Here is a 15098-nt window from a genome sequence, read left to right on the forward strand (position 1 = left end):
TTTGAGCTGCCTTGTTGATCCTTGTTCTTGTTTCGGATTGTTGTTTCTATTTGGTGCTCAATAAAATATATTTGACGATAAAATAAATAAATAGTACATCAAATTATGTCAGCTGAAGACTTTCTCTGAAGGTGGCCAAAAATCTCTTTTACCAAGTTTGGCAGGCAGCAGCAACATCCCTAAGCCACAGATGATGACATCTCAGTGGCTCAAGGATGCTGCCAGCAACTGCTATGCTTGGTAGAAGTGAGTTCTGATCACCTTTGGAGGAGGTCCTCAGCTGGCAGTGCTTGGAGATCACCACCAACTACAGCAAAGGTCAGCAAGTACTTCAACACTGGAGAAATAAAACCGGAAATGCATTTCCATTTCTGTTGAACACAATAGAAAGACATCTGCTATATACATTTCCCAAAGCTAACCTATTTCAGTTGATAAATTCCTTTTTTTTTTTTTTTACTCTTTGTTGTCTAGAGATTTATTTTTCCATCAAGATGGTTCCAGTTTCTTTTTATTTTTCTGCTTTCCTGCCTCCTGCAAATTCTTCTTCAAGTGGTTACTGTTCATTGGTTCCTCCTACCATAGGTCCAGCATTTCTATCTTCCTTCCCTCCAATTGTATAGCATCCTCATTCCCTTCTAGCCTGGATCATTATCCTTTTTTTCCCCCTTCCCACTCTTGCACAGCAATTCTTCCTTTCTCCTCCTCTCCCATGTGCAACATGTCTCTCTCCCTCCCTCTCTCTCACTGTCCACCATCTCTTTCTTTCATTCCCTTACTTGCTGCAGAAAGAGAGATCCAGGGTGCATCTCTTCCACCCCTTTTACTGTCACATCCAACATTTCTCCCTCTCATCCTCCAGACCATGTGCAGCATCTTTTTGCCCCTACTCACCAGCTTCATGCCCAACATTTCTCCTATCACCCCTCAGCACCATGCCACATCTCTACCTCCATTCCTTCTACCATCTTGTCCAACATTCCTCTCTCTTGCATGCCTTTCAATTTGTCCCACTGTTCCCTCTCCACCACCATGTCCAACATTTTTCCCTCATCTTTTTCTTCCCCATGCATCTCTACCTCTCCCACCACACTGTCGAACAATGCTCTCCCTCCCTATTCCCAAAAACTCGCCTTTCTTCCTTCCTTATGTGCACCATCTTTTTCCCTCCCTCCAGCTTTTGTCCCAAGTTCATGTCCCCTCTCTCCCTTCCTTGTCCCAACTTGCTCACTCCTTCCCATACTCTCTCTTCTGTGTCACAAATTCTTGCCCTCCCCCCTTGCAGGTGTGTACCAGAGCCATCCAAGTAGGCCTCCTCCTGCCTGCCTTCCAGTCACACTTGCTTCTTCAGAAAGCTGCAAGCAGTGGTTCCTACACGTTGCATCTGGCATTTGATAGTATTGTGAGTCGTTGGAGGGGCACCCAACATTTTATCTGATGGTGTCAGTGGTCAAAAAGAAAAAGACTTGGTTTTTTTCAGCCAAAGAAAGAGCCAAGAAGTGCTGGTTTGGACGTCCTGGTACTGTTGTGGCCATAGGTCCCTCCATGGCCCATTATAGGAAGAGTTCTGAGAAGAATAAAGTCGCACCTAGGGCCAGTTGTTTTAGTAGCTCCAGGTTGGCTGAGGCGACCGTGGTATGCAGATCTGGTCCGTCTTCAAAGGAACCAGGGTCTCAGACTACCTGTCATTTGGAGTTACACTTACAGGGCCTAATCACCCTGGAGGATCCAGAGCGCCTTGGTCTTATGGCATGGCTCTTGAGTGAACAGCCCTAGTGTGCAAAGACTATTCGGAATTGGTGATTGCCACTCTCTTGAAGTCCAAAAAGCAGTCAACTTTGGCCGTCTATGTGAAGGCCTGAAAATGCTTCCAGGACTGGTGTGCACAGAAGATTGCGGACCCAGTCTTGGCACTTATTTCTTTGGTTCTAACATTCCTTCAAGAGGGTGTTTGCAAAAGATTTGATAGTTGGCTTTCTCAAATGGAGAGCAGAGCTTTTGTGCTTCAGAGAATATTGGCCTCTCATTCGGATGCATTTAGATTCTTGAAGGGAGGGTTATGTCTGCATCCTCATTATGTCAATTTCCAATATGGAGTCTTAATCTTGTCCTGCAGACCCTCACTAGAGCTCCATAAGAGCCTCTGGAGGAGACTGTTGTTTCTGGAGGTGGTCTCTTCAGCGTGACAAATGTTGGAACTGAAGACTTTGTCCTACAGAGAACTCTTTCTTGCCCAAGGGAGTCTCAAGTGTTCATGAAGCGTGACAAACTACTGAAATTGCTGGATGTTTGCAGAGTGTTGCTTTCGATATCTGGAAGTCACTAATGAATTCTGTCGCATCACCTCTTTGTGCTTGCAGGATCTACCCGCCGGGGCTGCATGACTTCAAAAGCAACCATTTTGAAATGGATTCTTATGCCCATTTCTTATGCCAATATCAGGAGCAGAAAGCAACCTCTGGTATCCTTAAAGGCGCATTTCACTAGTGGAGTAGCATCCTGGTTGGAGTATAGAGCAGTTTCTTATGAAGAAATTTGCAGGTCAGCCACATAGTCCTCCCTTCATACTTTCATAACATTTTATAGGATGGGCATAGTGGCCAAATTGAATTCCATGTTTGGGTCTTCAGTACTTTCAGCAGGCTCATCTGTCCCACCCTAGATTCCGAGGACTGTTTTGATACATCCCAAGTGTTCAAGAATGATGTGTCTATTGCACAAGAAGGAATGATTAAGTACTACTTACCTTGATAGTCGTCTTTCTAGTAAATAGGCACATCATTCTTGAAGCCCGCCCTGTCAGATGTTCTTTAACCTGCTTTCTGTCTTAGACATGTCTTATTACATGTTATCTTGTTTTATCCAGCAAGGATAAGAATAGAGAAGACCATCGCTATAGCGAAGGGATCGAGGAGTATAATGCAAAGCTCCAAGACTGTTTAGTGCAGGTTGCACTCAGGTAGGTGGCTTATTTGTTCCACCTTGTTATATGTTTTTAAATGATTTATGTTTATCTTGTATTAAATGTTTTTAATATGAGAAGAACAGACTTGTTTCTCAGGAAGTGCCCCCTTACCCCTCCTTGTTATGCTTCTACTCTAGGGCTGACCATCTGCTTTGATAGAAATAAGGAATTACAGGACAACCCAACGTGAAGGGGAGGCAGAGCGGAAAAATATAAATGAAGCTGTCTACACAAGATCTCGCAACCAGGGATTGACAACCCAAGTGTTCAAGAATGATGTCTATTTATTAGAAAGAAGATTATAAAGGTAAATACCTAATCTTTCCATATTACACTTGCCACATCACCTTTTTTATGTACTCTTTACCATAGTTATTCACTCAGGAATCAACAGAAATCTCCAGCATTCAGGTACTAAAGTGCTTTTAGTAGCCAGGACTGCTTTTAACTAGGAGCAAAAGGGAAATGGCCTATAGGTAAATTCTGCCTAGAGTACAAAGCTGGCTGTGCTGCTGCATTTAAAAAAAATATTCATTTGGTTCTTTCAATATGGGCTTTTCGAATAGGATCAATTTTTTTAAATATTTATATTAAGTTTGTAATAAATCACAAATAAACACTTGTTACAGAAAAACAGAAATTAACTACATAGGAAAATTATTTTTAGAAATGAAATCTTTCTTAGACCACATTACGGGGGTGACCATCTAATCTTATGGAGAAGTTTCACAAGTAGTCAAATAAAAGATTATAGAGGAAAGCATATTATGATTAACAAACCCACAAAGATCATTATTTCCAATTAAGAATGTAAATCGCTAGACATTTTTTTTAAGGTCAAGAAAGGCTCTTAATTGCTTTGGTACAAAGAAAGGTGTACTTAATCTCTACATATTGGATCAAACATTTACATGGGTATGCCAATAGGAAAGAAGCACCTAAAGCTTTTACTTATCGCATGAAGAAAAAATCCTTTCTACGATCTTGAATTACTTTGGATACATCTGGATAAATCCAGATCCTTTGACCACAAAAAGTCAATCTTGAATATCAAAAATATAATTTCATTAGTGTTCAAGTCCTGTTCAAACACAAAGGAAATTAATAATGTTGCTCTTTCCTTTATAGCAGAAAATGATTTTTCCAAGACAGCAGACAAATCTTTTAATTCATCCTTTTCTTTATCTTGTGCCAAATTTCCCTCCATGGGTCTAGTGTCCTTACTGGAGACATTAGGAATATAATAAATCTTATTGAACAGAGGAAGTACTTGCTGAGGGTACTTAAGAATATCAATTTATTCTTTAGCAACTTCCAGACCAGCATACGATTAATTTTATAAGCGGGCAGGTGGAGACTGAGACAAAACTTTGGAACTGTACATATCATGTGACACCCCCTCCCTAATTACCTCAGTCTTCTCTCAGTCTCCAGTAGATGTGGTGAGCTGTACCCATCTCCCTTGGAATTTGTTTAGGAATTTGTCCCTTTTTGTTGCCGGATTGAGCTTGGGTGGACTCTGTTTGGGGGTCCATCTGACTTCGGGGGTGTCAAACCCGTCGGGTCTAAAGTGGGGCTCTTCTCCCCCCTTTCCTCCACCTCCCCAATTTTTTCTAGAGGTGTCTCAACAGTAAGCCTTACCCTCCTGGTGGTAAGGCATATTGTTTTAGAGAGGTTTGCCTTAATCCTGACTGACCAGCTGCTCTGAGAGCGACTTTAACAAGTGCGCAGAGCTGGTTTGGGGAAGCCTGAACAGCTGAGTGGCAGGGGAAGCCCCAAAGCAGCCTCCTGCCTCTTAGATGGGAAGGGGAAGGCCCACCATTCTGCAGTGGAGGGCCTGAGGAGCAGGAGGGACTGTGCAACCTTCCTGCTGTCAACTAGTTTCAAGGTACGGGGGAGGTTTGGGGGTGTGGGGGAGGTGGGGTGCATCTGGTGGCAGGAGGGAGTAGACATCTCTCTTGATGTTTGTTTTTACGAAGGGGAGCAGGGGAGGGGTTGATGGGATTGCCATAGCATGAGGGAGTGGGCATCGCTCATGCCTCTTTTTTAGTACCGGGGTCGTCGGGGGACCTGGCTTGGGGGGGGGGGTCACTGTTGCAGAAAGGAGTTGTTATCCCTCCTGCCTCTTTTGATACCAGGTTGGGGGGGCAGGCAGCACAGCAGGCTATTTTTTTTAATAGGTACAATATCTATTCCCATAGAAAATCAAAGAAAAAAACGGGCACAGCAGGCTATAGGTACAATATCTATGCCCATAGAAAAACAAACAAAAAAAAAAAGGCAAATCTGCCGGCTTTTCCAATCGATTGTGGCATGCAAATGAGGGCATTAATATTTAAACCAGACATCCAAATGATGCCCTAACTTTGCATTCCAGAATTGGAGAATGAGCGAAAACCACACGGTGAGTTAATTTGTGCATTGGGTTGGCAAATACGATCGGTCGCTAAACCAGACAAACTGGTTTGATTTAGCGATGATCTTTAGACAATTGGAGACTTTAGTGCATCTAGCCCTGAGTAGGAATTTGAAGATTGAGGGGGTCGATCAGAAAGTTTCACTGTAGTGTTGCATGCAAATGACTTAGTACATGGCCTTTATACAACAAGATGAAAACCACACCGTGCAGAAAGCTAGCATGCAAATTTTATGTGTGTAGAACTTAGAGGATGCCTGCCAGACACAGAGTAGTCCATAAGACTATGGTAAAAATTCATCCTTATCACAAAAAGCCTCCACAGGTCTGAATATGTTTGACCTCATGTTGATAAGATATGGTTAAAATTTGAAGTAGTTTGGGACAAATTTAGAGGTTGCTGATGTCCTGCAGTATCCTCATAATTAGTTTGGTTTGGCTATTCATAACAATGTGGTTACAAACTGTTACTTAATATTGTTTGTTTATGTTTATTAAAACTTTATATACCGCATACCAGCTAACAAAGGATCCGTGCGGTTTATAATATATGTATTCATTGAATACTAAATAGCTATTCTTTGAAGCTGTTATTAACATTTTTATTGTTGTTTGAATAACAACAACTTAGTACTGCTGCAAAGCAAAAAGTTAGTGATAAATAGACAGTTGAAAACCAAGTAGATGTCACATTTAGGATAAAAGCTAAGAAGTAAGAATGTCAAAGACTAGAAGCATTGCTGAAGTATGGAAGCTAGGGAAGGGCACTGATGGCTGCCCAGTTCACATATGAATAGCCTTACTGGGTCAGCCCAAAGGTCCATCAAGCCCAGTAGTGCGTTCTCACGGTGGCCAATCCAGGTCACTAGTCCCTGGCCAAAACCCAAAGAGTAACAACATTCAATGCTACTGACCAGGGCAAGCAGAGACTTCCCCCATGTCTCAATAACAGATTATGGACTTTTTCTCCAGGAATTTGTCCAAACCTTTTTTAAAACCAGCTACGTTATCTGCTTTTACCGCAACCTCTGACAACACGTTCCAGAGCTTAACTATTCTCCAAGTGAAAAAATATTTCTTCTTATTTTTTTTAAAAGCATTTCACTGCAGCTTCATTGCGTGTCTTTGTAATTTTTGATGGAGTGAAAAATCGATCCACTTGTACCATTCTACTCTATCTATTCAGGATTTTGTAGACTTCAAGCATATCTCCCCTCAGCCTTCTCTTTTCCAAACTGAAGAGCCCTAACCTTTTTAGTCTTTCCTTATACGAGAGGAGTTCCATCCCCTTTATTATCTTGGTGGCTCTTTGAACCTTTTCTAGTGCCGCTATATAGTGGGGAAGTTATTCGATTGATGTACTTACACACTAAAAAAAGGCTGCTTTGATAAAGGCAGCCCATTAGGCCATGTTCAAGGCCTTGGAAATTTGGCAGCGTGCAAGAATACCACATTAGCAAATAGACTCAGGGATTTGCATATTGATGAAGCTTTATGATGAATATGAAAAGATAAAAAAGAACCAGCACAGATGCAACAAAAAGTTTCAAGTTTATTAATTGATTTGTTCAATCGCTTAATCTGATTTCTAAGCGATGTACAATAAAATATGCATACATAAGGAGACAAAAACATTACATACACTTAATTAATTATAATATAAACAAAAGGAAAGAGGGGATGAAATCCATTTTTATAGTAAAGAAAGGACATACATGGTAAATACAAAAGGAAACTGGGAAGAGAAAAAAGAAATAAAAAATAAAATAACACTTTATAGTAAAATTTAATTAAGTAGAAAATGCATCTTTAAATAAAAAGGTTTTTAATTCGCTTTTAAATTTCCCAAATACCTTCTCCTCCCGTAAAAACATGGGAAGCGCATTCCAAATCTGGTGAATCAAGAAGCCTTCAAGGAACATCTCGTCCATCTTTTTGATGTTACTACCAGTGATACATTAGTCACAATGAAAATCGAAGAAGACAGACATATTCTAGCCATGCAGAAGAAGCAAGTTGTTTCGTCATTCAGTGTGGCCAGAATTGACATTGTACTTGCAAAGGAGGATAGCAAGAGAAGAACGATTTAGTAAGTTTGCAACCAAAGTAGAAGCAGAAAATGTCATTGTCAGTAATTCTACACTTTTTCTCTCCCTCTGACCAGTGAATTATCTGATACCAAGAATATTGCTGAAGTTGGCTCTGACAGTTGTTCAAATTCAGATGCTGATTTTGAAGTCAGCAAACCCCTTGTTCCCATTCTTGGTGAAAATGGCCAAAGGTGAACATCCTTGCACATCCTGAAGTTGCCGGAGTGTTAGCTTGTATTAATTTGCCAGACTACAGTGCCACATTTGCTATTGCCAAAGAAATTGGTCATGATATAAAGGAAATGACATTGTCAAGAAGCTCACTCTGACATTCACAGTGCAAGAACCATGAGGAGGCAGCCACTCTGAAGGATAAATTTCTTGAAGAAACAATAGAAACTCCATTACTGCTGCATTGGGATGGAAAATGCCTCCTGGAAATTATTGGAAGTAAAGAAATGGTCGACAAAATTGCAGTACTTGTCACTGGCAGTAGAGAAGAGAGATTACTTGAAGTTTCAAAAATTGGCCATGGAACTGGCAAACAGCAAACTGAAGCTTATCTCTCAGTACTGGAGACAAGTCTGGGGACTGGTATTTGATGCACTGTGAGTAATAAAAGCCTGAAGAAAGGTGCATGCACATTCATTGAATCGTCAGTAGGACAAGAATTAGTGTGGCTTGCCTGTTGACATCATTTGATGGAACTGGTGTCTAGTAATGCTGCCCAATTAAAGGAAAAAAATTTTGATTCAATTCAGCCTATTGAATCGATTTTTCGATTCGATTTTCCTGCTCAATTGAGTGTTTTTTCAAACATCCTTGTGGGTTTATTTTATAACTTTTTCACCCCCTTTGCCCTCTCCTACCCACACTGGCGCAGTGGTGTAAACAAAATAAACAAAAAATACTTTTCCTCTCTCTGTTAAATCCTAGCTCAGGTTCGCGGTCTAACACCAGCTCTGGCAGTCTACACATTTCGAATCTGACATATTGAATCACAAAATAGAAAATAAAAACTTTTTTCTACCTTTTGTTGTCTGGTCATTATTCAAATCATGTTGGTCCCACACTCTGGTTGTCTTCTGGTAACTTGCTTGCCGGGTCTCCTACCCATTTGTCATTTTCTTCTTTCTCGGTGCTAACCATCCTTTTCCATCTCTGTCCTCCCCTTCCATTTCTCTTCCCTCCCCCGGAGATCTGGCATCTTTCCTTTTTTTGTCTCCATCCCTGTAGCTACAGTAGTGGACCCCACCATCCGCACCATCTCTCCTTTTCTAAACTACCCTTTCATCCAGCATCTCTCCCTCCTTCCCCACCACCCCAGGGTCCCAACCACTCTCCTTTCCAATATCTCTATGCCCCCCATCCCTTGTGTCCAACTTATTTCCCTTTCTGTTCCTTCCCTCATTAAATCCCATTATCCCAGGACAAGCAGGCAGGTATTCTCACTAGTGGGTGATGTCATCCGACAGAGCCCCGATACGGACATCTTGCAAGCATGTCTTGCTTGAAGAAACTCAGAAGTTTCGAGATGCCCGCACCGCGCATGCGCCAGTGCCTTCCCGCCCGATGTACCGGGCGCGTCTCCTCAGTTCTTTTCTTTCCGCGGAGCTGAGAAGTTCTCTTCAATTCTGCGCTGACTGAAATTTCAGTATTTTGCCTTCTTTCCCCGCGTTTTATTGTTTTACTTACTTTCTTTGACTTTTATTTCTATTTAAAAAAAAAAAAAAAAAAAAGTTACAATTATTTCGTCCGGCGGTTCGGCCGGGCCGGCCTCGTGGCTGCGACCTAGCTCCTTCGACCTAGCAACGTCACTTTTCCGGCCTATGTCCCGGCCTATCACCGGTTTTAAAAAGTGCAGCAAGTGCCAGCGTGCGATTTCGTTGACGGACCCACACCGGCGCTGTCTTCAGTGTCTTGGTCCAGAACACGTTCCGAAATCGTGCCGGCCTTGTTCCACGCTCACAGCGCGCTCTTTTAAACGGCGCTGCTTACTTTGGGAGTCCATGTTTAAGATGGAGTCTTCTAAGGAGCCATCTGCTTCGACCTCGACAGATGTTTCACCGGTCTGTTCGAAGCCTGCATCTGCGACTCATGCATCGAGCATCGTGAAGCCAGCATCGTTCACACCGGCTTCTGCATCGAGTTCAGCATCGGTTCCTGCTCCCGTCTCCTCGGTTCAGGTACCGCCTTCCACTGTTCCTCCCGTGGTCATAACAGTGCCCAAAGCTACCAAGCAGAAGCACTCGACCACGAAGGAACGCGATGACCGTGCAGGAGGACCCCCTTTCGGTGCGGATCCCTCCATATCGGCATCGCTTAAATCCCTGCTCGAAGCTCAATTTGTTGAGCTCATGCGGACGATGGGACCGAGGCTTATCGCTAATATTCAGGGCGATACTACGGTCCCGGTCCCGGAGAGCGGTCCGCCCCCTCCTCCTCCTCCTCGTCGTTCGATTTCCCTGCTCGACGAGGGGGAGCGGCGGAGGGCGGCGGAACCCACTAGGCGGGCTTCCCTTTCTGACATGCCGCCTTTAGAGCCCATTACACCTCCACGTCACCAGGGTACTACATCGGCCCCTGATAATCGGAGTCCTGGGCATACTGCATCGCAGGAGGAGTTCTTTCGCACTCCATACCAGACTTGGGTGGCACTGCGTGAGTCGGCATCGTTGCCTCCCATGCGCTCCACTGCATCGAGTCCAATCCATTCCTTCGAGGCTTCAAGGGATCGATCGATGCATCGAAGATCACGTTCCCCATCCCGGCATCGGGAGGGGCATCGATCTCGACATTCTTCTAGACACTCCTCGCGTCATTCGGAGGTGTCTCCACAGAAGAAAATGCAGCGTATGGGATACTCATCCTCAGATTTATCCCAGCCAGAGGGACCGGAGTATGAAGAACCATCTACCTCATACTCTCCATGCCGCTCCCAGCTCTCCCTGGAACCGGAGGCTTCCACGTCTTCTAGTCCGTCTCGCCGGCCGGCCTTGGCGGACCAACTTTCCTTTTCATCCTTTCTCAGACAGATGGCGGATGACTTGGATGTGACCTTAGATACTGGGTCGAAGTACTCTAAGGAGTATCTGGACACCATGCATTTACCTCATCCTCCGGCGGAGACACTTCGGCTTCCCCTGCATAAGTTACTTGACCAGACTCTCATGCGGTGTTTGGAGACACCGTATTCCATACCTGCGGTACCTAGCAAGTTGGATGCTCGATACCGCATCGTGCACCACAAGGGGTTTGAGGGAGCTCAACTCTCTCATCAGTCCCTCCTAGTCGAGTCTTCCCTTAAACGTTCGCACCCCTCCCAAGTCTACGCTTCCGTGCCTCCTGGCAGGGAAGGGAGAACGATGGATAAGTTTGGTAGACGTATCTATCAAAATTCAATGATGGCGACTCGAGTGCTCAATTACAATTTTTTCTTCTCGTCCTATTTGGATTTTTTCTTGCCGGTACTCCGCAAGTTCACACCTTTCATCGATGCTGAGGCTCGGTTTGAGTTTGAGGAGGTGGTGGCGACCCTGTCCCAGTTGCGCCTCCAATTGATGCAATCCTCCTATGATGCTTTCGAGCTCTCGGCTCGTGCTGCGGCCTGCTCGGTCGCCATGCGTCGACTGGCTTGGCTTCGCACCATTGATATGGATCCGAATCTCCAAGACAGACTTGCAAATGTGCCTTGTGCGGGAGCGGATCTGTTCGATGAGTCTGTCGAGACTGTTACTAAAAAACTGTCAGACCACGAAAAATCTTTCCAGTCTATCATGAGGCCTAAGCCTAAACCACAACAGTCTCGTCCTTCTAGACCGCCTATAATCTACCAAAGGCGTTATCAACCGAGGCAGGCCCCTCCTGCGAGACAGCCTGCAAAGCGACAGCCGCCTCAGAAGACTCAGCAAAAGCCTCAGATGCCGGCTGCTCCCAAGGCTACTCAGCCTTTTTGACTCTCCTCCAGGGAGCATAACCGATCTCGTTCTGTCTACCCCATATTTTCCCATAGGGGGTCGCCTCCATCATTTTTGTCATCGATGGGAGGCGATCACCACGGACCTCTGGGTCCTCTCCATCGTAAGAGAGGGATACTCTCTTCATTTCCAACGGGTTCCCCCGGACCATCCTCCAAGAGAGTATCCTTCCAACTCCACACAGACCGCTCTTCTTCTCCAGGAAGCTCAGGCTTTGCTCCGGCTTCGGGCCGTCGAGCCGGTACCGGTAGATCAACGAAACCAGGGGTTTTACTCCCGGTACTTTCTGGTCCCGAAGAAGACGGGCGATCTGCGTCCCATTTTGGACCTTCGGGTCCTCAACAAGTTTTTGGTCAGGGAACGGTTCCGCATGCTGACCCTTGCCTCTCTTTATCCCCTCATCGAGCAGAACGATTGGTTATGCTCTCTGGACCTCAAGGAGGCCTACACTCACATCCCGATTCATCCGGCCTCCCGCAAGTTCCTCAGATTCCGGGTGGGACATCTGCATCTGCAGTATCGAGTGCTTCCCTTCGGCCTCTCTTCGTCGCCCAGAGTCTTCACGAAGTGTCTGGTAGTGGTGGCCGCTGCACTCCGGAACATGGGTCTCCAGGTGTTCCCATACCTCGACGACTGGCTCATCAAGGCCCCGTCCGCTCCCAAGGTCATTTCGGCGACCTTGACTACCATTTGTTTTCTGCAGAGCTTGGGCTTCGAGATCAACTTTCCAAAGTCCCATCTTCAGCCCACCCAGTCTCTCCCCTTCATAGGGGCTGTCCTGGATACCATTCAACTTCGAGCATTCCTTCCTCCTCCACGCTTACATGCTCTTCTTCTACTCTGCCAGTCAGTGTCTTCTCGCCAATCCATCTCAGCGAGACACATGATGGTCCTTTTAGGCCACATGGCATCTACAGTTCATGTGACGCCTTTGCCAGACTACATCTCAGGATCCCTCAATGGACTCTGGCATCTCAGTGGACTCAGGTGTCCGACCCGTTATCTCGTCACATTGTGGTCACTCCTGCTCTACGGCAGTCTCTTCTCTGGTGGATGACCTCTTCGAATCTATCCAGAGGTTTGCTGTTTCATTCTCCTCCCCATCAGAAAGTTCTAACGACCGATTCATCGAACTATGCATGGGGGGCCCATCTGGATGGTCTTCGCACTCAGGGGTTCTGGACCAGTGCGGAACGACTCCATCAAATCAATCTTCTGGAGCTCAGGGCCATCTTCAATGCTCTCCAAGCTTTTCAACATCTGCTTCACGACATGGTGGTCCTTATTCGCACAGACAATCAGGTCGCCATGTATTATGTCAACAAACAAGGGGGCACGGGCTCGGCCCCTCTTTGTCAGGAAGCTCTTCGAGTCTGGGATTGGGCGGTTCGCCACAACACCTTCCTCAGAGCAGTCTACATTCAGGGGAAGGACAACGTCTTGGCAGACAAATTGAGTCGTCTACTTCAACCTCACGAATGGACGCTCCACTCCGACCCCCTTCATCAGATCTTTGCTCAGTGGGGGACACCTCAGATAGACCTCTTTGCAGCCCCCCACAACTTCAAGCTGCCTCAATTTTGCTCCAGGATCTACACTCCTCATCGCCTAGAGGCAGATGCTTTTCTGCTGGATTGGAGCAAACGTTTCCTATATGCGTTTCCTCCTTTTCCTCTCATTCAAAAGACTCTAGTCAAATTGAGATTAGACCATGCCACCATGATTCTGATTGCTCCTCGGTGGCCCAGACAACCTTGGTTCTCCCTTCTACTTCAACTCAGCAGCAGGGAGCCAGTACTTCTTCCAGTGTTTCCTTCACTACTCACTCAACATCAAGGTTCACTACTTCATCCCAATCTGCAGTCCCTCCACCTGACAGCTTGGTTCCTTTCAACATAACTCCTCACCAGTTCTCTCAAGCAGTGAGGGAGGTCTTGGAGGCTTCCAGGAAGCCTGCTACTCGACAATGCTATTCCCAAAAATGGACTAGATTCTCTTCCTGGTGTATTTCCAATGCCACGGAACCTCAGCGAGCTTCCCTATCTTCTGTATTGGATTATCTTCTACACCTGTCCCAGTCTGGCCTCAAGTCTACCTCTATACGAGTCCACCTGAGTGCTATTGCGGCTTTCCATCAGCCTCTACAAGGGAAACCTTTGTCTGCTCATCCTGTGGTTTCCAAATTTATGAAAGGACTTTTTCATGTCAACCCTCCTCTCAAACCTCCTCCTGTGGTTTGGGATCTCAATGTTGTCCTGTCTCATCTTATGAAGCCTCCGTTTGAACCTCTCAACACGGCTCCACTCAAGTATCTCACCTGGAAGGTGGTTTTTCTAGTGGCCCTCACGTCAGCTCGTCGGGTCAGTGAGCTTCAGGCCCTAGTGGCGGATCCACCGTTCACCGTATTCCATCATGACAAGGTGGTTCTCCGTACTCATCCAAAATTCTTACCTAAAGTGGTCTCTGAATTTCACATCAACCAATCCATCGTGCTTCCGGTGTTCTTTCCAAAGCCTCATTCTCATCCTGGGGAATCTGCTTTGCACACTCTGGACTGTAAACGTGCTCTAGCTTTCTACTTGGATCGCACAAAGCCACACAGAACTGCTCCTCAACTTTTCGTCTCCTTTGATCCAAACAAGTTGGGACGACCGGTATCGAAGCGCACCATCTCCAACTGGATGGCGGCTTGTATCTCTTCCTGCTATGCCCAGGCTGGATTATCCCTTCCCTGTAAGGTCACAGCCCATAAGGTCAGAGCAATGGCAGCCTCTGTAGCCTTCCTCAGATCGACACCGATTGAGGAGATTTGTAAGGCTGCCACTTGGTCCTCGGTTCATACATTCACCTCTCATTATTGTCTGGATACTTTCTCCAGACGGGATGGACAGTTTGGCCAAACAGTGTTACAAAATTTGTTCTCTTAAGTTGCCAACTCTCCCACCATCCCATTGGGGTTAGCTTGGAGGTCACCCACTAGTGAGAATACCTGCCTGCTTGTCCTGGGATAAAGCAATGTTACTTACCGTAACAGTTGTTATCCAGGGACAGCAGGCAGCTATTCTCACGTCCCACCCACCTCCCCTGGGTTGGCTTCTCAGGCTAGCTACCTGAACTGAGGAGACGCGCCTGGTACATCGGGCGGGAAGGCACTGGCGCATGCGCGGTGCGGGCATCTCGAAACTTCTGAGTTTCTTCAAGCAAGACATGCTTGCAAGATGTCCGTATCGGGGCTCTGTCGGATGACATCACCCACTAGTGAGAATAGCTGCCTGCTGTCCCTGGATAACAACTGTTACGGTAAGTAACATTGCTTTGTCCACCATCTTTCTTCTTCTCCTCTGCTTTTAGACCCATTATTTCTCTCCCCCCCCCCCCAAGTCTGCTATATGCACGTCTCTTTGAAACCTCCTTCCCTCCCTCCCTCCTTGTACTTCTACACCAGGGCCTTTCTCCCCTGAAGGCCTGCCCCCCTTAAAGGTTGCACCCCCCCCCCCCCCGAAGGTCTACATGTTCCCCGCTGGCCTCCCGCTCTTACCTTAAGATAATCGGCAGCCTGCAGAGAGGATTGTGGTGCTGTAGCGATCTTTGCAGGCTGCCGTCGTCCTCAGCATAACATTTGCTGTACTGTGGTCCTGCTCCTTCTCTGA

The 15098-nt window shown here is 45.9% G+C and overlaps 1 protein-coding gene across 4 annotated transcripts in view; it reads left to right on the forward strand.

Annotated features, from left to right (window-relative positions):
* KIAA0232 (KIAA0232 ortholog) overlaps positions 1-15098 on the forward strand; it is a 238094-nt gene that overhangs the window by 113671 nt on the left and 109325 nt on the right. For 3 of the 4 annotated variants that reach the window (XM_033949832.1, XM_033949813.1, XM_033949804.1), the window contains exon 7: positions 2867-2959. The exons of the other annotated variant lie outside the window; for it this stretch is intronic. In XM_033949832.1, the coding sequence (XP_033805723.1) occupies positions 2867-2959 (93 nt within the window). The remainder of the gene's footprint in view (positions 1-2866; positions 2960-15098) is intronic. 4 annotated transcript variants of the gene reach the window in all.

The sequence above is a fragment of the Geotrypetes seraphini genome, chromosome 1 (assembly GCF_902459505.1).
Source record: "Geotrypetes seraphini chromosome 1, aGeoSer1.1, whole genome shotgun sequence".
Lineage (NCBI taxonomy): Eukaryota > Metazoa > Chordata > Amphibia > Gymnophiona > Dermophiidae > Geotrypetes > Geotrypetes seraphini.